General features: G+C 44.7%; 1 protein-coding gene across 1 annotated transcript in view; it reads left to right on the top strand.

Annotated features, from left to right (window-relative positions):
* Positions 1–25,139, top strand: part of LOC148183277 (transcription factor RFX3-like) — a 252,407-nt gene that overhangs the window by 62,169 nt on the left and 165,099 nt on the right. The window contains exon 3 of the mRNA XM_088061502.1: positions 22,192–22,289. Within this exon, the coding sequence (XP_087917628.1) occupies positions 22,192–22,289 (98 nt within the window). The remainder of the gene's footprint in view (positions 1–22,191; positions 22,290–25,139) is intronic.

The following is a 25,139-nucleotide window of genomic DNA, read 5'->3' as shown; positions in this document are numbered from 1 at the left end:
TGATTAATCACCTATGCAGTCCCACCAGCATTGGAGGGTGTGCTGCATGGGGAAATTGAGGAGGGAAGCAGGATTTGGAAAACAGGAACTGAATGTGAAACGCCATGACTTTTGTCCCAGATTCCTTTAATATGTGTAATTTAGCTTTTTTTTTTTTTTTTTTTAATTCTTTGTTCCAGTTGAAAGGGATCTACAATGACAGTCTATTTCAACTACCTGACCACTTCAGGGCTGACCAAAAGCATAGTATTAATGGCATTGTCCAAATACCTCTCAAACACTGACAGGCTTGGGGCACCAACCATGTTTCTAGGAAGCCTGTTCCAGTATTTGACCACCTGCTTAGTAAAGAAATGTTTTCTAATATCTAGTCTGAACCTTTTCTGATGCAGCTTTGAACTATTCTTACTCATCCTGTCACAGGATACCAAGAAGAGATCATCATCTCCCTCTCCACTTTCCCTACATTCAGCTGTCACTGTTTTAGGTTCTTTGGGTGAAATCTGATGTTCTTTTTTCATATAAGTTTGCTTTACAGTTTCAAAATCAACAATATTAAAACTGAGAATAGCTTGTGAAACTATATGTCTGTTTCTGTGCTAGTGAATCACTGTTGTCTAAACTAAAATTTCTAGCATTGTGTTTAGTTTTAAAATTTAAGGTGATGTTTTTATTCTGCATGTGTTGTGAGTTAATGCTGGCTGGATGCCAGGCACTCACAAAAGCCACTCTCCTCTCTGCAGATGGACAGAGGAGATAAAATTTAACACAGGGTTCATGGGTTGAGATAAGGACTGGGAGAGATTGTTCATCAAATACCACCATGGGCAAAACAGGCTCAGCTTAGAGATACAAAGTGAATTTATTACTAACAAAATCAGGGTGGCATAATAAGAAGTAAAATTAACCCTTAAAAACATATTCCCCTTGTTGACATCCCCTCACCCCTCCCTTCTTCCCAGCTCTAGTGCCTACCCCAGTGGTGCAAGGAGACAGGGAATGGGGATTATGGTCAGTTGATCACCCGTGGCTTCTCCTGCTGCTCAGGGAGAGGAGTCGTTCCCCTGCTCTACTGTGGGGTCTGTCCCACAGGAGATAGTTCTCTGTGAACTTCTCTGACGTGAGTTCATCTCATAAGCAACAGCTCCCTGCAAACTGCTGCAGTGAGTCCATCCCACAGGCAACAGTATCCCTCAAACTGCTGCAGAGTGGGTCACTCTTCCATGGGGTGCAATCCTTCAAGGACAGGCTGCTCCAGCATGGGGGTAGGGCCCCTCCCTCCACAGGTCTCCCACAGGATCACAGTCTGCTCCCAGGTGGCGTGGGGCTCTTCCATGGGTTGCGGGTGGATCTCTGCATCACTGTGGTCCTCCATAGGCTGCAGGGGCACAGCTGCTTCACCATGGTCTTCACTATAGGCTGCAGAGGAATCTCAGCTCTGGTGCCTGAAGCAGCTCCTCCCCCTCCTTCACAGACCTTGGTGTCTGCATAGTCATTCTTGCATGTTCTCACTCTGCTTTTCTCTGGCTGAAAATTACAACTGCGCCACAACCTTTGTTTTGATTTCTTCTTAAATATGTTATCACAAAGGCGTTACCATGATTTCTAATTGGCCCAGCCTTGACCAGTGGCATATCCATCTTTGGAGCCCCCAGGGATTGGCTAAGCCAGACATTGTGGAAGCTTCTGGCAGCTTCTCACAAAAGCCACCGTGGCTCCCCCCTACCAAAAACCAGGCCATGCAAGCCCAATACAGCATGTTCTTTGCAATACTGTTTAACTGTTTCATACATTTCAGTAATAATATTTCCTGGTATATGTTGCAATCCTCCTCCCGGTGGGACCCCTCTGTCCCACCCCCCATGGTGAGAGCCTGCTCGTCTCAAGGCACAGGCGGCGGAGGGGGTCCTGGAGTGGATACAACACGGACTCAAAGTATCTAGACACAGGAGGCTCAAACTTGCTGGAATAATCCCGGGATTATTGTCTGTCATCCATCCAGGGCAAGAGAGAGACCGAAATGCCCTGGGTCTTATATCTTATACCAGGGGGCAGGGGTGATTAGGGGATTAGGGGATACAGGAAGGTCATAGCCAATGGGAAGGGGGAAGGGAAAGAAGGTTTTCAGGTAGGAACTAACATTACACAAACCAGAGGTGAGTTTTACCCTTGGGAGATACCAAGATTTTTTGATGCACTACAACACCTCACCCTTTTCTGTTATAAAAATGAGAAAGAAAAACCCTAGCTCATTTTGTCCTTTACCCTGAGCTTGCCCACCATTCACAATTGGTGGGCCGATTAGGTTCGTTTCTGTCAGCTAGTTCCATGTGGTTAGCTTCTGAGGTAGTAAAAATTACACTACTAAGGGCCTTTAAAATCAAACAACGGACAATTCTAAATGCTAACACAATTAAAAACAAAATAACAAAAAACAACAAGATTGTTTTGATTATTGAAGTCCACCATCCTGTGAGTCCCCAGCCTTTGAACAGCTCCCTAAACCAGTCTTCTGATTCTTGTTTCACTTGTCCAATCAAGTTTTTCATCTCTCGGAGGAGCTTCCAAGGTCAAGTTCAAACAGCAAAGTCCTTCAAACTCCTGGCATTCGTGTCCATGCAGAAGCAAAAGAAAATCTATAGCCACCCTGCTCTGGAGGGTAGCTTGTCAGCCTGCAGGGGAATTCCTACCAGACAGGTAGACATAGGGTCTTTTGCTGCTGCAGTGGACAGGCAGATGCTCTCTTGTTGGAGTGTTTGTGCCAGGGTCACCCAGATGTTCTGTTGTGGCTGAGGGACGATCCAGGCCGCTGTCAGGCTGCTCAGTGTGAGCAGGATGACAGCAGGGTTAAGGCTCATCATGGATTTGAGTGTGAGGTAGGTTATTTCTACAAAAAGAAAACAGAAATTTTTTAAAACATATTCACAGCCAAAGTATGCAGGTCAGAGGCTAGAAAGGTTTCTTCTTGCTCTCTCTGGCGGCGTCTTCTCTTGGAAGCAACAGCCACTTGCTTATCTTCTCTTCTTGCTGGGGCTGGATTCTTTGGAACAAAAGGTTTTACCCATTTCTGAGGAATCCATTGGGGGCCTGAAGGGGTGGATACACATACGTAACCACGCCCCCAGGTGACGAGTTCATAGGGGTCCTTGGTTTGCTGAGTTTCAGGGTCCCTGATTAAAACCGGTGGACGCTGTGACAATTTAAACTGATCACCACTGTTAAAATGCTGAGTCACAGGAGGATTCATGCTTTCAAACGAGCAGTTTAGGAAGTTAATGGTAAACAGAGCTTTACAGAGTTTCTGTTGTGGAGACATCCACACTGCCTCCCTACCTTGCCTGGCTAGGACTTGTTTGAGCGTCTGGTGTGTATGCTCGATTACAGCCTGACCTGTGGGGGAGTGGGGGATGCCAGTTTTATGTTCCACTCCCCACTGCTGGACAAATTCCAGGAACTCCTTGGATTTATACGCTGGGCCATTATCAGTTTTAATTTCTTTAGGGATTCCCAATATGGAAAAGGCCTGTACTAAGTGTTGTTTGGCATGCACAGACTTTTCTCCTGCATGAGCAGAGGCATACACTGCTCCTGAGTATGTATCAACGCTCACATGTACATACTCAAGGTGACCAAAACTGGGGATGTGAGTGATATCTGTTTGCCACACCTCACAGCTTTCAATTCCTTGGGGATTAACCCCGAGGCCTAATGATGGCACTGCCTGGAGCTGACAATTGGGGCAGGTAGCCACAATGGTTTTAGCCTGATCCCGTGTCAGCTGGAACTGTCGCATCAGTCCTGGCACATTTTGATGGTATTGCTGATGACTTAACTTTGCCTGTTGGAACACATCTGGGAGACGTACCTTTTCAGCTGGGGCAGCAAGGGAATCAGCCTCTCGGTTTCCCTCAGCAATTTCACCTGGCAACGGGGTATGCGACCTTATATGCATCACATAGAAAGGTTGTTCTCGATTTGAAACCAAATAAATCAGTTTTGAAAGCAATCTAAAGAGATGTTTATTCTCAATGTCCTTGAGAACTGCCTGTTCCGCTCTGGACACCACTCCTGCTACGTAGGCTGAGTCAGTAACTAAATTAATTGGTTCAATAAACTTCTCAAAGGCTCTCACGACCACAACCAGTTCAGCTATCTGGGGTGACCCTTCTACAAACTCAACATCAGCTTCCCAAAGCTGAGTCTGTGGATTTCTCCAAGTCATCACCGACTTGTGGGATGTCCCAGATGCATCAGTGAACACTGTGAGCACTTTGAGTGGCCTTCGGCTCCTTTTCTCACGAGGAATGAGGTGGAATTCCTCATGAAACAATTTGTGTGATGGTGCATGAACTGAAATTTGCCCACTATAGCTGTCCAGAGCTAACTGGAGGTTAGCATTGCTCTGCAGCAGATGCTCAAACATCTCTTTGGTCAGTCTCTCAGGGGAGTTTTTGCCTTCTCCAGAGAGCCTGACTGGGAGGTGAATACACATAAAGTCACAACCTGCCAGTTCCCACAGCCTTACCCTGGCCTTTTGGATCAGCTGAGCCATCAGCTCTTGTGGCTTGGTGATAGTTTTGGGTCGTTGATGGGAGAGGAAAATCCATTCTATTATTAAGAGTGGATCTCTCTGCCCCTCGGCCCACTGGAATATCAACCCATGTAAAAGTGTGTTAATTTCCCCAGGACAATAAATTTGAAAGGCAGCTCAGGTTTGAAGCGGTGTGCCTGTCTTTCTGTCAAGGCCTTTTGTGCTTTTCCAATTAGAGTTTTTGCTTCTGGAGTCAGCTCCCTGGGAGACAGCAACTCTCTCTCCCCTTTCAATAAATTGAGTAGAGGGCTCAGGTCTTCATTAGTGAGACCTAGCCATGGTCTGACCCAGTTTAGTGACCCACACAGGGAATGGAGATCTGCTAGAGTTTTAGGATTACCAATAATTTCCAATTTTTGTGGAACAGTCCGTGCAGTAATTTCCAGGCCCAGGTATTTCCAAGGTGGCATCATTTGAACTTTGTCTTCCTGCAACTGGAATCCAGCAGAGGTTAAAACTTTAACCACTAGGTCAAGGTTGTCTTTCAGTATGTTGTTATTGGGACAGCATATTAAAATATCGTCCATGTAATGCAAAATGATGGCATCTCTCTTTTAGGCACGCACTGAGGACAGCAAAGACCCCACATACCACTGGCAGATGAAGGGGCTGGCTTTCATCCCCTGAGGTAGTACTGTCCAGTGGTACTGTTTCATTGGGGCTTCTCGGTTAATTGTAGGAATGGAAAAGGCAAACCTTGGTGCATCAGCTGGCTGCAGGGGAATTTGAAAAAAACAGTCTTTAATATCCAGTACTGCTAATAGCCAATCTTGTGGTAACATAGTCCGGGATGGCATGCCTGGTTGAAGAGATCCCATGTCCTCTATTCTTTTGTTTATTTCTCTTAAATCTTGAAGGAGACACCATTTATCTTTCCCTGGCTTTTTTATTACAAACACCGGGGAATTCCAAGGGCTGGTTGTTTCTACTATGTGTCCTTTAGCCAATTCTTCTTCCACCAATTTTTCTAGCACCCCGAGTTTTTGTTTGCTGAGAGGCCACTGATTCACCCAAATTGGATTATTATCTACCCAAGATAGCTTTTGGACTGGACGCTCTACAGTGGCCTCCATCAAAAATGCTGAGGTGTCTCAGGGATTGTTAGTTTTACACCCCACTGGGACATGGTGTCTCATCCCCACAGGGGGCACTTGTAGTCAATAACAAAAGGTCGGACACTAGCTAATCTTCCATCCGGGCCTTCAATCTGGACGATATCTTTAGCAATTTTAGCCAGTTTCATCCCTCCAACACCCTGAATTTTTCCTGCCACGGGTTGCAGTTCCCAATGTGAGGGCCACACCTTTTCAAGTATGATAATCACATCTGCCCCAGTATCAGTTAACCCTTCTACATGGAGATGTTCTGATTTATGTGTTAAATTACATCCCATAATGGGCTTGTCTTCACCCACCACTTCTGCCCAGTATACTCCTGGTGCTTTGTCATCTACTGGGACTTCTGTTGGAACAGGGATCACCTGGGCTATTACTTGCCCTTTGTCTACATAGTAAGGTGGTTGGGGGCACCTAGGTAAGAGAGTGAGGTGTGTTAGTTCTCCTTTAATTGTCATGGGAGCCACCTCAATCTATTGGTGTGTGTGCTGTGTCTCCAATAACAAAATACCTACTCTCCAGTCCAGCCAGGTCTTGTGAATTATTCTGCAAGTCTACTCCAACGACCGTCCAATGATCAGATCTGAAAAAAAAAGCTTTAGCAGTTACAAGTCTGAATCGCTTTTGCGGTTGCCAGACCTTATTAGGCAAACGTTCCTCACAATTATATTTCTGTAGTCTCCCACCCTGCTCCCTTTCCTCCCCTTTTCCCATTAAAACAGTCTTTTTTTTGCTTCGGGTCTGTCATTTTTATGTCTCTGTGCTTGACAGAAAAGCGCTGAGACTTTAGTTTTTTGGTTGATTTTCTATAGCTTCTTTCTGCTGTTTCCCTTGTTGCTGGGTTTGAGGACAGTTCCTTGCAAAATGTCCTGGCCTCTTGCACTTGAAACAGATGATGTGCTGCAGCTGTTCTGGTGACATCTGTGGCTTGTTCATTCCTGGTGTCACTGCTGCCACTGTCCTTAGGTTGCCTGGTTTCTTGTCGTGTACACTGTACAAGTCTGCTTTCTGGGCACACGCTTCAATCATATCTGCTATGGTGGGTGGAGGGTTGATAGGAAGACTCAGAATTACTCTACGACAAGCCTCGTTGGCATTCCTTTGGGCCATTTCTGTAAGCAGTTCCATCTGGGCCACTGGTTCGTTAACTTGTCTCTGTATCTGTAGCCTAAGTCTATCTACAAACTGTAAGAAACTCTCAGATGGGAGCTGGTTAATATTAACATAACTGACTTGAATATCAACTGTTGGTAATTGGTTAAAAATGTTTTCAGCCACATCACAAACTTTATCTGCAACAAACTTTGTTAATACTCTCACTTGATCGGCAGGATTAATCCAATTTCCCTCCCCACATAAATGTTCCAAAGTGATTTCATTGTTCTCTGTATCATGTGCATTTTGATTACTTTGTTTGAGTTCAGCTAGGAGCTTTGTTAAAGATTTTTTCCGTAAGCTTTCCCAAAGATCATATTCAGAGGGAGTTAGCAGACACTGAAATAGGTCTTTAATATCTGCAGGAATTAAATCCTGTGATTTCAATGTAGTTCTTATTATTCCCCTTAAGACTTCACTATCACGACCAAAATAATTTTTAATTTTACAAATATCCTTGATTACTTGGTAATTGAAAGGCTGATGTTGTAATCACATTGCTCCTCTGCTGTTATTGTATACTACAGGAGCCGCTGTTAGCATAACTTCATCTTCTCCAGGGCTGGCATTCCCTGGGCTTCTTTGCCCACCCCCCCCATGCTGAGCCCTGGGGTGCCTGTTCCTTCCCCACACCTGTGGAAAGACACAGCTCCTCCCCCGCAGGAGCCGGGCGCGGGGCTGCCCCCCCCCACGCCGGGTCCTGGGGGGTCTGCACCCCCCCATGCCAGGCCCAGGGGGTCCGCCCCCCCCAGGTATATAGATTCAATTTATAATGGATAATAATTCCATTAATATCACTTCTACTTATAATGTACCTTGGAATATATTTGCTTTTTTTTTTTTTAAACATGCCCCCTCCCCCAAAACCCCCAAAATTCATTGTTTCAGCAAAACATTCAAATATTGGGCACTTAACATGAATTTAAAAGCTTATCTTTGTGTACTTTCAATACTTTTAGTTTAAAGCTAGTCCCTCTTGTCCTATTACTATCTGCCTGTGTGAAAATGATAAGGTCTTTCTATTATTGTGTTAACTTCTTAAATTAAGCTACTATGGTGCTTTGACTTAGTAATGCTATCTGAGGCTTACTGTGGTTAACTCATTTTAAGCTTTGCTTCAAACTTTTGAAAACTAGATATAGTTTATATCAGAATATATTTTCTATACGGTATTACTTATGTTCTAGTGTTATTATTTCCAATATTTTCATTTCACTGAATATTTCAACTGTACTTTGGAGCATTTTCTGATTCTATTGGACTGTATTTTTCAGTTGAGTCTTATTTTGAAAGTATAAGTGTCATGGAGTTACTTTACCTTTAAGAAAGTTTAAGTTGCTGGGATCTGCCTGGCGTCTTTTCTCCTGACCAATTATCGGTCATTGCTGAGAATTGACAGCAGTTTAGGCCATTGAAAAGTGGGATCAACTTGTGAACCCTACCTTAAAGTGTAAAACCAGAGCTTTCTTGGTTCTCTTTGTTTCCTGGCTGGGAAGGGCGGCAAAGCTCCAGGCCTCCCGTTCCCTGCCCAGGCCATGCGGCCGGGCGGGGACTGGGCTGGGCCCAGCGTCTCCCGGCCGGGGGATGTGGGCCCTGTGGAGGGGGTTTTCTCCGGGCTCCGGCCGGGCCGGGCCGAGCCGATCTCTGGCTCGGCTGCAGGTTTTTTTGCTGTGGCTGGATTTCACTGGAGACTGCTGAGTGAAGAAAGAGAGAGGCTCTGGGCCTGCAGCGGGCTGGGCGCGGCGACTACACTCTCCAGAGCAGCCATGAGGAACTTTCCATCGCAGACGGCTCCAGCTCCTGCACCGGCCGAGGCCACAGAACTACCTACAACAGCCTGGGCAAGATTTTAACTCTTTCATTTCCCAGATGAGACTTGCGGATTAATCTTTTTATCCAGACAGAGAAAAGAGAGTGATCAACATGAAAAGAGACTTTATAAACTACCAGTGACAGGAAAGAAAAGAAAAGGTAGAGAATCAAGAAGATGCTTTAATTAAGCTGAAATATCTTTCTGTTAAAACTATGGAAATGGACAATAAGGTCTTGAAAACACTCCTTTAATTCATGACAGTATATAGGGAGGAATAGAGTGTTCAAAGTGTAAATTTTGAGTAAAAAGTAGAGTAATTATGGCACAGTGAAATGCTGGAGGATTTGAAGCCTTGAGAGGCAATGAGAAAACTGTTTTCTGGTGAAGCTCACGGAAACAGATGAAGAAGACTTTTTGCCTTTGAATAACTTATCCTTAAAAATCCCATCCCTAGACTCATGGCCCATACACACTTGAGAGTGATGTGAAAAATGGGAGGAGTGGGCTCTAATAACAGCAGCTCTGGGCAGCTAACATTAGAGCAATGGAAAACTATAACAGAAATAGTTTTTCTTGTGAGAAACTCCATAAATTAACAGGAAGAAACTTCTGTTTCTCTATAAAGACTGGTGAAAAGACTGTAGCAAGAATTGGGACTGTTTTAACCATCAAAGTTCCAAAGGTTTTGTCTCTTTTGTCATGTGAACAAGGGAATAGTGGGTAGACAGGGGATGAAAAGGTTTTTCTGGAAGTTTATTCTGGTGTTCTTATTGTAGTTTGTCAATAAACTTTCTTTTTTTTTTCCCTTTTAAGTTTTATGCCTGTTTTGCTCTTGTTCTAATCCATATCTCACAGCAAGAAATAAGTAATTTTCTTAGTTATTGGTTTAAAACCACGACAATAAGTTATGCAAGGTTTCATAAAGTAATGTTAGGGGATCAGCCTGGACAAGGAAGAGGAGTTTGCTGCAATAATTTGTATAGACTAAAAAGGTGATGCATATGTAGTGAAAGCCAATGCAGATGATTCTGCAGTGATTAGGATGGAATATGAAGGAGATACCGGTTTAGAGAGAAAAGGATAGGTGATGAAAGTGTTGAAAAAATGTCAGGAATTCTAAAGGAATTGAATGTGTCAGGCAGCAAGTGACAGAACAAGAGGACAGAGTCTTAAGCTGCACCAAGGGAAATTTATGTTGGTGTCCTGGGGTTAGGGAAACGTTTTTTACTGAAACGGTGATAAAGTACTGGAATCGTCTGCCCAGGGAGGTGGTGGAGTCACCATTCCTGGATGTGCTTAAAAAAAGATTGGATGTGGGACTCAGTGCCATGGTTTAGTTGAGGTGTTAGGGCATGGGTTGGACTTGATGATCTTAAAGGTCTCTTCCAACTTAGTAATTCTGTGATTCTGCAGGGTAAGGAAAAGGAAGAATCAGCAGTCCAGCCTGATCAGCAGCCCAGAGCTGTGTCAGAGCTTGGAAGCTCTTGTGAGCTAATCAGACAAGGAGGGGTCATAGCCAGGAGTACTGTGGGAGATTTAAATGACTCCAGAAAGCATGAGCAACCCAGAGGGTGTTGAACAGGGCGAGCAAACAGAATGTGACATATCAGAAGGATGTGATGTGGCAGTTCATGTGGGCAGGGCATATGGGGAGGGTGCTGCAATCTGAAAGTAGGTCCACAGCTCAGGTAAGTGCTAAGTGCTCTAGGTCTCAGCCATAATGTTGGGCACTTGTCTCAGAGCCAAAACCAGTGCGTCTACTGAGATAGCCCCTAAGAAGTCTGATGCTTCCACCCAGATGGAACTGTTGTGATGGTTTTAAAGCACTAGCTAAAAAATCACCAGAAAACCTATTTATTTTTTTGCTGTGAGATATGGATTAGGAGAAGGGAAAAACAGGCTTAAGACTTAAAAGGAATAAAGAAGGTTTATTAACAAAACTACAAGAATAAGAAACCAGAATAAAACTTCCAGAAACATTTCTTCCCTACTACCTAAGCATTTTTTTGTCCAATTGACAACATAGAGACAAAACTTGGTGGTTAAAACAGTACCAACTATGTAATAGTCTTTTCATCAGTCTTTGTAGAGAAAAAGAGTCCTCTTTTGTCATTTTATGGAGAGTTCTCTACAAGAAAACAGTTTTCTCATGGCTTTTCATTCCCCTGATGCCAGCTGCCCGGAAAACTCTGCCATCAGGCTCTCCTCTCATTTCACATTACTCTGAGGTGTGTTCATGGGCCATGAACTCAAGGGGTGTAATTTTAAGGATGAGTTATTCAAAGGCAAAGTTTCTCTTCATCTGTCTCTGTGATCATCTCTGGGAACAGAGGTTTTCTCTTTTTCTCCCTGGGGGCCATGAGTCTTCAGCAACTCTCGCTTCTCTTTCTCTGTTCCAGCATCTCATGGGATCACAGCTACTTCACCATCTGCTCAGCTTCATCAATGGATTACCTTTGCTCAGATCTACACTTTGAAATACTTCATTCGCCCCAAAATACTTTTTCATGAATTAAAGGAGTTTTTCAGAAAATTGGTGTCCATCTCCATAGCTTTAACAAAAGATTATTTCAGCCTATTAAAGCATCTCCTCATTCTCTTCCCATCTGAAGCTCCATTCTTTCTTTCATTAACTTTGATGTTTTATGCTGTCTCTTTACATGTTGATCACTCTCTTTTTCCTCTCTCTGGAAAAAGGATTAAGTCTGCAGGTCTCATCTGTGTAGTAAAAGGGTTAAAATCTGGCTCGAGCCACCGCTAGGTATTTATAAGATCATATTTCAGCTCAGCAGCACTGGAAAAGCAGCAGACACTGTTTTTTAGTCTGTGGCTGTCTGTGCAAGCTGTGGAGTCAAGCAGTCATGGCCCGCTCTAGCCCAGGGCCAGGGTCCACGGCAGAGCCTGGCACCAGCCCGGGAGGGAGAAAGTCCCCGCAGGCTCCATCCTCCCCTCCCGGGAGCCACGGCAGGCTAAGCCCAGCCCCTGCCAGGCTTCATGGCCTGGGGCGGGGGGGGGGAGCTAGCTGGAGTTCTGTTACCTTTCAAAGCCGGAAGCTATGAGAGCAAAAATCTTTTGGACTTAGGTTTAAAAGGTGGTATTCACAGGGTTGATCTCACTTTTCAATGGTCAAAAACACTGTCAATTCTCAGAAATGGCCAGCGATTGGCCAAGTCTCAGGCAAAAAAAAAAAACAACTCCCAGCAGTCTCTCTCACAACTCCCAGCAGTCTCTCTCAAAGGCTTCACTTCTGTGTTTTTTGCTATTTTTTTTTTTTTCTCCCTTAAATGCAAACCATCATAACTGGTAAAGAAGGCGATGTCAGTACAGGTGGTAGCTTGCAATGGATGCCTAGATATTTCTGGACAAACGGCTGGTACCTGCACTAAGCATGCACAGGTTGATGACCTGTTGCAGTAGGTGGCTGAATTACAAGACAGTTAATAGGCTGCACAGTATTAGAGGGGCTGAAATGGAGATAGATAATGTGGCTTTGGAATCATCCACCTACAATGGATACCACTGAGCATGAGGCACCTTGGAACCTGGTGACCCACAAAAGCAGGGTTCCAATTCAACCTCCACCTTCCAACATCCAGACCAAAAACATATTTGGTGTTTTAAAGGCTTTAGATGCTCATGAGCAAGGCTAACAAGGAGAATCCACACAAGCAGCACACAGCAGTTACCATAAAAAGAAGCTTTGAGTGCTCATAGTGTGCGACTATTAAGGGGCACTGAGGCCCCATCTGCCAGCCTGATAAACAGTCACGAGATATATGCTGCCTACCAGGGGGTAGAATCTGTAATGTTACTGAAAGGGTACCCCAACTTCTCAAGAGCATGGACTAGTACCCACTACTACTTTTTCATGTGGGTACAAATGACGCCACAAGCCAAAAAATAGATAAGATCAAGGAAAAATATAAAGCCCTGACAAAGCAGGTGAAAAACATCAGTGTCCAAGTCATCTTCTCATCTATCCTACTGGTTAGAGAAATGGGGACAGCCAGATGCAGAAACATAGTGCACATCAATGTCTGGCTTGGTGGCTGGCGCCATCGAGAAGGTTTTGTTTTTATGACAATGATTGTAGACTTAGGGATGTCACTGTCGGACATGAAATAATTCACACGGGCACAGCTAGAGGTGTGGTGAAAGAAGAATTCTCGTTTATTTGTTCTTTCAGTATTTATAGGTTTTCGACCACAACCAGGGATTGGATAATCAGGTTACCACCTTCCCAACTGCACTGGCCGTGAGAGACGTCCATCAAACGGCATATCTTTAATGGAATGTATAAACACCTATGTTTATAGTTACTTTCCTGGGAAAGTGGCTAGAAATTATGAAAACAATATAGAAAGGTCTGATTCTCAGGGCGACATAGGGAGGGATGGGATCCACCTGTCTAAAAAGGGCAAGAGAATCTTTGGCAGCAGGCTGGCCAATTTGGTGAGACAGGCTTTAAACTGAAGGGCTCAGAGAATGGGGTCCAAAGTGGCAATGCTCCTGCCATTGCTTCCTCACGGGAAGTAGGCCATCCCAACCAGTGCAGTGAGAGATGCTCCTTGGCTTCCTCTCAGGATGGAAATCACAGGGCTAACCACATTGAGGGTGTGTATGGCTGTGGTGAATCGTCTTACACCCATTCTAGGGAACCTGCATGCTTGATTACCTCTCTGAACTTTCTGTATACAAACACACGCAGCATGGGGAATAAATGGGAAGAACTGGAAATTTCTGTGTGGTCCCAGGGCCATGATCTCATTGCAATTACTGAGACATGGTGGGATAAGTCACATGACTGGAATGTAGTCATGGATGGCTATGTACCTTTTAGAAAGGACAGATCAGTGAGGCAAGGTGGTGGAGTTGCTCTTTATGTGATAGAACAACTGGAATGTATCGATCCAGGGACAGATGTACCCAGGGGCAGACTAATGAGTTGAGGGTTTATGGGTGAGAATTAAGGGACAGGCTGATATGGGTGACACTGTTGTGGGTGTTTACTACAGACCACCTGATCAGGAGGAAGAAGTTGATAAAGCTTTCTGTGGACGGCTGGAAATAGCCTCATGGTCATAGGCTCCAGTTCTCCTGGGTGTCCTCAACCACCCTGATATTTGTTGGAGAGACAACACAGTTTGGCACACACAGTCCAGGAAGTTTCTGCAGATTACTGATGAAAACTTTTTGAGGCAAGTGATGGAAGAGCCAATGAGATGTGTTGCTGGACCTTGTGCTAACAAACCAAGAGGGACTGGTTGAAGATGTGAAGGTTGGGAGCAGCTTTGGCTGTAGTGACCATGAGGGTGAGACTCAGGATCCTGTATGGAGGAAGCAAAGCAGTAAGCAGGTCTAGAACTTTGAACTTCTGGAAAGCTAACTTTGACCTCTTTAAAGACCTACCTAGACGTATCCCATGGGTTGGGGCCCTAGAAGAGAAGGGGGTCCAAGAGAGCTGGTCAATATTCAAGCATCACTTCCACCAAGCTCAAGACCAGTGTATCCCCATGAGCAAGAAATCAAGCAAAGGGGGCAGGAGACCTGCATGGATGAGCAGGAAGCTATGAAATCTCAAATGAAAGAAAAAAATTATGGGATGTGGAAAAAGGGACTGATCACATGGGAGGACTATAGGAATATCGTCAGAATACGCAGGGATGTGACGATGAAGGCCAAGGTCCACTTGGTTCAACAAGAACAAGTATATGGTCCTGCACCTGGGGAGGAATAACCCCAAGTATCAGTACAGGTTGGGGGCTGACCTACTAGAGAGCAGCTCTGCAGAGAAGGACCTGGGAGTCTTGGTGGATGACAAGTTGACTATTGTCGCTCTATTAGGAACGGCGAAAGAACGACACAGACTCTCTTGGGAGTCAATCAGGAGAATTTTCTCCCTGGTTTATTACCTCAGGTCTTTTTTATAGACCGATACGTGAAAAGTACAGAAAAGAAAACTCTTATTGGTTAGTAAACTAACACATCACCATCATTGGTCAGTGGGGTTTACCACCCCTCGACTTTCTCTTGTAAGAAAACAAGGAACAGACAAACAGCACCTGCAAGGCTGTTTTCTATCTCTGAGGATTGTTTTAATTCCTCCTTATGAATTCCCAGGCCACTTTCTCAGGCAAGATTGAGAAAGCTATGTGGCCTGCAGTTTCCACAGGCACCTTGCTCCCTGCTTCACAGTTAGCATCCATAATTCCCCCTTTTTGTTTTAAATTAAAAGCAGTGTTTGTAATCTCCTGCTGGGCTTTTGCAGGAAAGAGAGCAAACACAGCACAAGAGGTTTCTTTCAACAGAACTTGGAATGGACACTGATTTAGGATGATTTTCTCTAAGGATTGTTTTCTTTGTAAGGACTTGATGGTTGACTAATACAACTATTTCAGTGAACTAACACACATACAGCAAATAAAACATCGTTAGTCTGTTCAAACTGACAGTCTAACTTGTCGACAGGGAAGTTTAAAAGAATACCAAAGTGATAAAACTCAAGAACACGCAGATCTAAACTCAGTGAAACTCTACTCAATTCTACCCATGCAAAATCTATAAGCTTTTTACAGATCAGTCACTAATGCAATTCACAATGCTTTGATCTCCTTTTTTTTTTTTTTGTTGACCATTGGATTTTTTCCCTCAAATATGATTGAGGGACTTGTAGAGTTCACATGGCTGTGGTCAAAAGCTTCCCGACTCTCTGCAATCAGTGAAGTAACCAGGGAAGCTATCTGCAGTGTGGAGATGCTTGCTTCGTCAAGTTCAGGTTGCTGTTTTTGTTCGTCAGGTTTTGCAGCTGTGTTGCTGAGTGGTTTGAAGCTTGCATGTTCTGTAGTTTTATAAAGTTGACTCCATTGTAAAGTTGTAGTTGCTGTTACTTGCTGAACTTCTTGCTCAGCTGCTGTTGTTTTTAGCGGTGGTTGCCCTGGCAACAAAGTTGCAGTAGCCGGCACGGGCAGCAGCTTCGCTTGTGGCCCTGTCTGCCCCCCCGCGCCGGGCTGGGCACAGAGGGAAGAGTCCACGCCCGCCTCCGCCGGGGTGGGCGGTGCCGCTGCCATCAGGGGGTTGCGCAGAGGCGGTGCGGAGGCCGGAGGGAACACCCCTGATGAGGGCTGCTGCGATGGGTGTCCCGGCGAGGTTTGCGCATGCGCGGGCCCCACCGATGGACGCGGGGCAGCTGAAAGTTGATCCCACCCCACCACGACGGCAGGTTGCAGCGGGGGTGTCTGTGCTGTCCCTTGCAGCACAGGAGAAAGGAACGCAGAGGGCGCGGGGGGGGCTGAAGAACACTATCAACAGCGAAGGCTCCCCCGCGGCCTCTCGCGGCGGTGCTCGCGGTGCTGGTGAAGGCGCCGCAGACGGAGGTGCGTGCGGGGACGGGCGATCTCCGTTCCCCTGCCGCCTCTCTGTTGGCGAGGTTTGTGCGCCCAGCTCCGTGCGTGACGGGTTCTCGGTCTCACCCCCCAGTCTCTCATGGTGTACAAAAGAGGCACCCCTGGCATCTGAATCTTCCATCTCGGCATCACTGTCCCCAGACTGGCACCACTCCAGCGCTTTAAAGAGCACGGCCCAGGTGGCTGCCAAGCTGCTCATGCTGGTATCTCCTGTAGCTAACTCAGACTACGGGCAGTCTCTCACTGACAGCTAAATCTCGAGGTTAAAGGCATTATCAAGAGTCACAGTAAAACCTTGCGCTTTTACTCACTGGAACAAAGCGTGCATAGCATCTTCAGAAATACTGAGTCTCATGCGCGGCAAGGCATCCTGCCACGCAGAGAAGACAAGCTGATCATCAGTGGAATTGCGGTTCCCCATTATGAGAACTGTCTATCTTGACGGCCCAGGAATGCAATGATGCAGACGCAGTGGCTTAACCCAGGACTTTAAGCTTTAGCTTTGTCAAGATAAGCCGTTCCATGCCCGCTCACTGGCAGGGCTCTACTATCTTGTTGGTCTAAAAACTAGCTCCCTCCAGGGGAGCCCGGGAGATTCTCACTTACCCCTCTGTGGGGGAAGCGGCTGTTTCGTCGACTGCCGGCTGCACTGACCCTCGGGGGGGGGGGGGTCACCAGATGCACATCACATTGGGGTCACCAGATGTCGCTCTATTAGGAACGGCGAAAGAACGACACAGACTCTCTTGGGAGTCTATCAGGAGAATTTTCTCCCCGGTTTATTACCTCAGGTCTTTTTTATAGACCAGTACGTGAAAAGTACAGAAAAGAAAACTCTTATTGGTTAGCAAACTAACACATCACCATCATTGGTCAGTGGGGTTCACCACCCCTCGACTTTCTCTTGCAAGAAAACAAGGAACAGACAAATAACACCTGCAAGGCTGTTCTCTATCTCTGAGGATTGTTTTAATTCCTCCTTATGAATTCCCAAGCCACTTTCCCAGGCAAGACTGAGAAAGCTATGTGGCCTGCAGTTTCCACAGGCACCTTGCTCCCTGCTTCACAGTTAGCATCCATAGACTATGAACTGTCAGTGTGTCCTTATGGCCAAGAGGGCAAATGGGATCTTGGGGTACATCAGGAAGAGTGTGGTCAGCAGGTCAAGGGAGGTGATCCTCCCCCTCAACTCGGCCCTAGTGAGGCCATATCTGGAGTACTGTGTTCAGTTTTGGGCTCCTCAGAACAAGAAAGAGGTCATTTGGGATGTGTATTCAGTGTTGTTCTCCTACCCTTACCTCAGACGCTACCTTTGGGAGTGCATTAATAATCATACCCAGCCTGTGGGGGAAACAGGGGAGGATGATTTTCCACACTTTTTCACCCCCTTTTCATCTTCAGGCCTGTTACAACAGCTTTTGAGAATTTAGAATTTCCCTTGGATGTTAAGGAAAGCATGTTCTTATTTCTAAGTCAGCCAGGTCTCCTCAGTGCTGTCCACACCATGTTTAGAGTCAAGAAAGATTTTTAGGAATGTCGTTCAGAGATCTGCCCCGAGGGGGAATAGTCATGAGTAGCATGGAATGTAGGAGAAAATGGGCCAAGTTTTGAAGAAATTCTTTCCTCCAGTGTTTTGGGAGTTCACCCCTAAACATCTACAGGACCCTGATAAAATGACAGAATATTTTCAAGGAGAAAGCTGTGGCAACTCCAGAGAAAAACAACTTATTGCAGTGTGCTGGGCCCTGGCTACTATTTATCAGACACTGCTTGTCACTAGACAGCACCCTCAGGGGGAGTAGGAGGAAAGCAGACCAACAGGAACCATGGCCGCTCAAACTGCATCTGAGCCCGGAGAACAACCTGTGCTGGTAGCAGTCGCCCCTATACAGAAGAAAAAAATCTTAGACCAAATCAGTTTGCCTTGTGAGGGCTGAAGAGGAAGCAGAGCTGTCTCACAGAAGGAAGAGGTAGGGCCAGAGATAATCACCCGATCCCTATGCCATGTGAGCTGCAAGATATGCAAAAAGATTTCAGCTGCCAATTGGGTGAACCCCTGGTGACTTGGCTGCTCCAGTACTGGGATATCACAGCCCATGATATGAAACTAGATGGTAGTGAAGCCAAGCACCTAGGATTTCGGCATTGACAAGGCAATTGGGAAGAAAACAGAAACTCAGTCTCTGGAAGTAACTCCAGTCAAGCATGAGGGAAAGGTATTCTCTCATGGGCGATTTAGTAGTGAGCCCAAGCAGGTGAAATGCCATGGAGAAGGGTATCCAGTACCTGAGAGAATTAGCTGTACTGGAGGTATTCTGTAAGGATTCAAATAATGAGCAGTCCCCTGTAGATCCAGATGAGGTCCAGTGTACACAATCCATGTGGCAGTAGTTTGTACAGAGCATGTCATTGTCATACACCAACTCACTGGTTGATGTCAATGACAGAAGGAGAGCAAACAGTGCTTCAGGTTGACTACCTGACTCTGGCAATATGAAGATCATCTTTTTTCCTCCCTACTAGCCTGTGCCTCGGCTGTGGAAAGATTATCCAGGACTATGGACAGATTTGAAAGACTCAAGCAAGTTAGAGAGAAAATGTTCTATGCCCCGCCAGTATGGACCAGAGTCTCTGTTACCAGGAGCAAGCGTCCCCTGGCTCAAGAGAGAGGGTACAAACCATGAGGTAACTTGTGGTTTTACCTGCATGACCATGGAGAGGACATGAGAAGTGGGATGGAAAACCCACCTCTGCCCTAGTAGCATGGGTATGTGATTTGAGAGGAAGAACAACTACTGTAGGAAATTCTTCAAGGATAAATGCTGCTCCAGTTTCCAGTGGGCAAGTCCTCAGAGAGAATAGAAGGGCTGATGTTACTTCCCATCATCTTGAAGGGACCTCCAGGTCATATTTACAAGAAGTGAGCAAAGAGTACTATGACCAGGACTAGAGGCATAATTCTCCCAGCCAGGTGGAGGAAAGGGACAGTAGGATCTATTGGACTGTAGGAATTCCATGGCCTGTCATATCAGACCCACAAGAGTATAAGGCTTTAGTTGACACTGACACACAATGTACCCTGCTGCCATCAAGATATGTAGGGGAAGAATCCATCTCTATTTCTGGGGTGACAGGGGGAATCCCAACAGCTGACTGTACTGGAAGCTAAAGTTAGCTCAAATGGAAAAGAATGGTGAAAACACCCCATTGTGACTGGCCCAGAGGCCCTATGTATCTTTGGCATAGATTACCTCAGGAGAGGGCATTTCAAGGGCCCAAAAGGGCATTGTTGGGCTTTTGGGATAGCTGCTGTGGAGACAGAGGCAATTAGACAGCTGAATACCTCGTCCGGTCTCTCAGAGGACCCTTCTACTATGGGACTGCTGCAGGTCAAAGAACCAATTGCTACCCCAACAGTGCACTGTCAACAACACTGAACCAACTAGGATTCCAGGACTCCCATCCACAGATGATTCATGGAGAGCCAGGGAGTGGTCAGCAAGACTTTCTCACCCTTCAATATCCTTATATGGCCAGTGCATATGTCCAATGGAGATTGGAGACTGACAGTGGACTATCATGACCTGAACAAAGTCACACCACCAGCCGTGCTGGACATGCTGGAGCTTCAGTACGAGCTGGAGTCCAAGGCAACAAAATGCATTGCTAATGCATTTTTCTCCATTCCTTTAGCAGCAGAGTGAAGGCCATAGTTTTCTTTCACCTGGAGGGGCGTCCAGTACACCTGGAGCCAACTGCCCTAGGGGTGGAAACAGAGCTCTGCTATTTGCCATGGACTGATCCAGACTGCACTGTAAAAGGGTGAGGTTCCAGAACACTTACAGTACATCGATGAGATCATCCTATGGGGCAGCACAGCAGAGGAGTTTTTTGAGAAAGTGGAGAAGATAATCCAAATTCTCCTGAAAGCTGGTTTTGCCATAAAACAAAGGGAGCCCTAAACTGGGGAATACTGTTCCTAAACCATGACATTCACACTCTGTTTGCTTGCCCTATTTGCCCCACTCCTGGTTGCTTCTTGGGGGTGTCTTTTGTACCTGTGGGAGTTGGTCACCTTCACTCCTGGTGCTGCCCACAGTGAGTTAGAACTGATGCTTGTCTAGCTTTTAACACTTCCTGCTCTGGCTGAGGCTGGTGTGCCCTCTCTCTCTGCACTAGGTTCACAGTTTTGCTGGTTTTTGGAAAGCACTCTTAGCATGATCCTCCACTCCAGAGCATGTCTGCTGGAGCAGTTCACCTCGGAGACATATGATGATGCATCGCATGCATGAAAACCATACTCTTGTAGGATTACACTGAATTTTTAGGACCTACTCTCACAGGTCAAAGTTTGCCTTTTAACAGCACATATAAGTTGTGATTTAGAGGCTTGTATTGTATAGAGTTAAACGGGAGTAAAAAAAGCAACAGAAAATCAGCATACAGATGACCAAATAAAATTTTCTTCCTTCCTACATATAGTTCCTAAGCTTGGTGTCAATCATATAGTTCTTGATCTTTCTAGATGGTTCTTTCTTTGGCATTGAAAATACCCATACTTGCAAGGGCCTCCATCTCCAATGCTAGTACTTGTCGTGGTTTGACACTGGCCAAATGCCAGGTACCCATGAAAGTCGTTCACTTACCTTCTTCTGCTAAAGCTGAGCAGAGGAGAGGGGAAAAAATTAATGGAGAGCTCATGAGTTAAGGACTGGGAGAAAACATTCTAAGGACAAAAAAGGTTTAAATTTAAAATATAGAGTAAATTTACTATTAGCAGAGTCAGAAGAGGATAATGAGAAGTAAAATAAGCCTTTAAAACACCTTTCCTCCCCTCCCCCAGCCCCTCCCTCTTTCCCATCAACAGCTCAGGGAGACAGGGCATGCGGGTCTTGGTCAGTTCGTCATTCAAGATCTTTTTCTGTCTGCTCAGGGAGAGGAGTCTTTTCTCTGCTATGCCGTGGGGTCCCTCCCACTGGCAATTTTTCCAAAACTGTTGTGGCATGGGTCACTTAGCCACGAGGTCCAGTCTTTTAAGGCTAGGCTGCTCTAGTTTGGAAGCAAGGGGCCTCTGTTTGAGTCTCCCAGTAGATTACAGCTTTCTCTGGCATTCACCCACTCCAGTGTGAACACTTCTCATGGGCTGCGAGTGAATCTCTGCATCCCCCATAGACTTCATGCATTACAGAGGGACAGTTTGTTTTACCATAGTCCTCACTACGGCTTGCAGAGGAATCTCAGCTCTGACACTTGGAGCACCTCCTCCTACTCTTTCTTTTCCAGTGACCTTGGTGCCACCATGTTGTTTTCCCTCACGTGTCCTCAATTCTTCCTCTTCTCTGACTAAAAGAAAAACTGCTGCTCATAGGTACCATTGCAAACAAGTTCCACTAATTCAAAGATTCTTGCAAGATCCCATAGTGCCAAGAAGTTGATTTCATTCAGGTTCTGCATTGGGGAGTCGCCCACCACATTTTCACTGTCGGCCATGTATCCCCACCACCACCCCACAGGCAGTGGTGGCCGCCACAGCGCTGGTGCTGTTTAATGTCTCTCTTCATGCAGGGCGCTGGGAAGGAGAAGCTGCCACCATCACCCCTGCCCTTCTGCCTGCAGCACGGTTGGCTAGGGGCAGCCAGGCAGGCAAAGCTCACTGTGGTCTGCGCCAAGATGGCGTCAGCAGCAGCAGCGGCCACAGCATCTCCCTACCCCTGGGGAAAAAAAGTGTGTGTGCTGTTTTGATTTTCTTCTTAAATATGTCATCACAGAAGTGTTATCAACCTCTCTAATTGGGCCAGAAGCATGTCCATCTTCAGAGCCATCAGAGATTGGCTCTGTCGGACATCGTGGGAGCTTCTAGCAGCTTCTCACAGAAGCTACCTCTGTGCCCTCCCCCTGCTGCCAAAAATCAGGCTATGCCAAATCAACACAGTACTCCACTTAGCATATAACAAACTTGCAGCACAATATTACATTCTGTGTCATTTAGTAATTGTGGGAACAAGGATGTCCCAAAATTGAGAGTATTGTTTAAAAACAATTAGATGCACTGAAGCACTAGTCATTCTTTTTATAAGGTAAACTATCCTATATTTCTGGTGTTCTTGTTTGCAGGTACAACAAGTACAGACTGTGCAACAGGTGCAACATGTCTACCCAGCCCAGGTTCAGTATGTGGAAGGAAGTGACACAGTCTACACAAATGGAACAATGTAAGTTGGTTATTCATCTAAATTAGAATGTTTACTAAAATATGAAGTTAAATGTACATTCTTTTCATGACATCATATAGGCTGCTATGTTTTAACTAGCAAAGAAAAATGTCTGAACAAAAACACTTTTTTGTCATATTAAATCATTATTCGAGTGAAAACAAGTTGGATTCATATCACTTGAATTAATCTAAAATTAATTCAGGTAATTGTTACAGTTGGACAGTGTGAAGCTGTATATGCAGCATTTTGTTGTTTGGGGAAAAAACTTGAGTTTATGGACAATTTTTAAGTTATACTGATAGGAAGTATGATCTAAATTTGTCGTGATCATCTCTGTAATAAAGTAGTCTTCATGTGGGCCTCTATTCTTCTAGTTGAAATTATACTGTCAAGTTCCTAAATTGCTGAGGCAGTTGTAGTAATTATTTACAGAAAACAGTTTTATATACTTTCTTTATTGTTTTAAGTGCAATGATATACATATTTATTATTTTTTCCAAAGGAAGGTAGAGGAAGGACAATAGGTCCTTTTGCTTCTCCCTCAGATTCTTCTATTTCCTGTGCTTTTCTTGCTTTGATGAACATGGTTTTCTACCATCAAATTCCTTTCTCCCATGTTCAAACTTAAAATCATAGAATAATTTAGGTCAAAAGAGACCTCTAGAGGTTATATGTTAAAACACACACACAGTCAGAGTAGGGCTAACTTCAAAGTTGCTCAGGGAGAACCTTCCCTCCCTCTTTTTCCAGTTACGTCTAAATATATCCACTGAAACTTCTGATAGAAAGTTAAGGAAGAAGCAAAAGGCCTGCAGAAAACTTTTTTGGTGCCAGCAAATATGTCTATTGATGATGATCTGGCATTGACACAAAAAAAAATCAACAGCACTATTGGGTTCTAAGACTGATGTTAACACTTGCAGCATCCTCTTCACTGACATATTTTGCCAAATTCATTCTTCAGATAAACTTTTTCAACACTCTCTTGTTCCCTCATTTTCTTTGCTCTTATAATATCTAAGCAACCTTCTGTCCTAAATGGGTCTGTTAAGACATGCTTATTATTAAGAATGACCAATGTGTCCCTGTTTAAGATAGTATGAAATTGGAAAGTCACTCATCACATAGTTAAACTATAATCAAAGACTGAAAATATCTATGTAGAATGTCTGATCAGGCTAACTTCTATTTGAGAAATGTCAGCAAAAGACACTGAACTGTTGAGACAAAAGAAAACATATTTCTTCATCCACACTTGTTTTTCTTTTAAAAGCTCTAGTGCTTCTACTCTTTAAATTATGAGCAATGATACTGGGAATGTATAGTTTATTGCAGTTCATCACATTTTACCTGACTTTATAGCTCAAATATATTACACAGAGGATTGTTTGTTTTATCCTGTTTTTATGTTAATTGCTCCAAAGACCAATGGATGTCCTCCAGATGACCCTAAATGGGGCATTTCCTTGCACCTGCTGCTTTTGCTATTAATTATATGAACTCTGGTTTCTAGTACCTAATCTATTAACAAAGAGTCTATTCCATTCCATATACAGGGCTTCGGATATATGGTTTGTGGGAGCTGACAGTGGTCAAATAAGAGATTTTTAGGCTTCAGACACTAGTTTGAGCCTGTGGGAAAGTCAAGTACACAGCTTTCTCACTCTGGCCTGGGAAATCATAAGGAGGAATCCAAACAGTCCTTAGAGAAGGAAAACAGCCTTTTGCAGGTGTTGTTTGGATCCTTGTTGTTTACTTGCAAGAAATGGTCAAGGGGTGTTGTTCCTAACTGTCCAATGATGGTGATGTGTTGGTTTGATGACCAATGAGAGTTTTACCTTTTTGGACCTTCCCAGAACTGTCTATAAAAGAAGATCTGGAAGAATAAAAAGTGCTCTTTTTTGCAACTAAAGCTAGAGAGTCTGTGTCATCACTTTCATCGTTCCTAATACAGTGCAACAATGGTTGAAGGAAGTTATTCTATTAAAACAGAGAAAGGAGCAAGTACTAAACCTATGGTGGGAATGGAAAATGTTCTATGACAAGTAACATGGATATTCTTTGATTCTCTTTTTATGGTCATGTGCTAGTTTGATTCTAATGTAACCCTCAAAACCTCCCAAGAGATCATTTGCTCATGAAAAGAAGCAACTAGGACCAGTCAGTGAGGAGGAAAGAAAAACATGAGTTGTCTGATTCAGAAGAGTGAAACTGATCCAGCGAGCAGAAAAGGGTTCTGGTCCTAGATAAAGAGGTGGTGGAAGTACCTGGAAAGGCATGAGCCAAGAACCAGTGGATGGAAAGAAGAAAGTATGGTGGCAGACATAGAAATCTAACAAAATGTCAAAATGCATGGTTGTCTGGGAAAAATAACTTTAAAAAACAAAACAAAACAAAAATAAAAATACTGACTGGATAAACAGCCCAGAAAAGTTGTCTCCATACAGGACATGATGCCTACATGATTTTCCTGGTATAACTCCTTACAATTTCATTTGTAGATAGCACCTTAAAAGGATATGGAAGGAGGAGCTGGCTGATGTGACATAGCTTGTAGTCCTATTTCATCCACCAGTATTTTAGTATGGCTGATAATTTACCATAGGAGAATTTAGGTTACAAGGGACTTCCAGAGGTTATCTAGTCCAACCCTCTGGTCAAAGCAAGTCTAATTAGATCATGTTGCTCAGGGACCTGTACAAATAAAGTCATGTACAGCTCTAGGGATAGAGGCTGTGTACACCTTCAAGGATAGGGGAGGTTCCTGAGGACCACAAGAAAGCAAATGCCTTCAATCTTCAAAAAGGGCAAGAGGGAGGATCTGGGGAAATACAGGCTGGTCAGCCT

The sequence above is a fragment of the Pseudopodoces humilis genome, chromosome 12, assembly GCF_049639895.1.
Source record: "Pseudopodoces humilis isolate 2021_Gansu_Grassland_sample_001 chromosome 12, ASM4963989v1, whole genome shotgun sequence".
Taxonomy (NCBI): domain Eukaryota; kingdom Metazoa; phylum Chordata; class Aves; order Passeriformes; family Paridae; genus Pseudopodoces; species Pseudopodoces humilis.
This window is presented reverse-complemented; position numbering and strand designations above follow the sequence as displayed.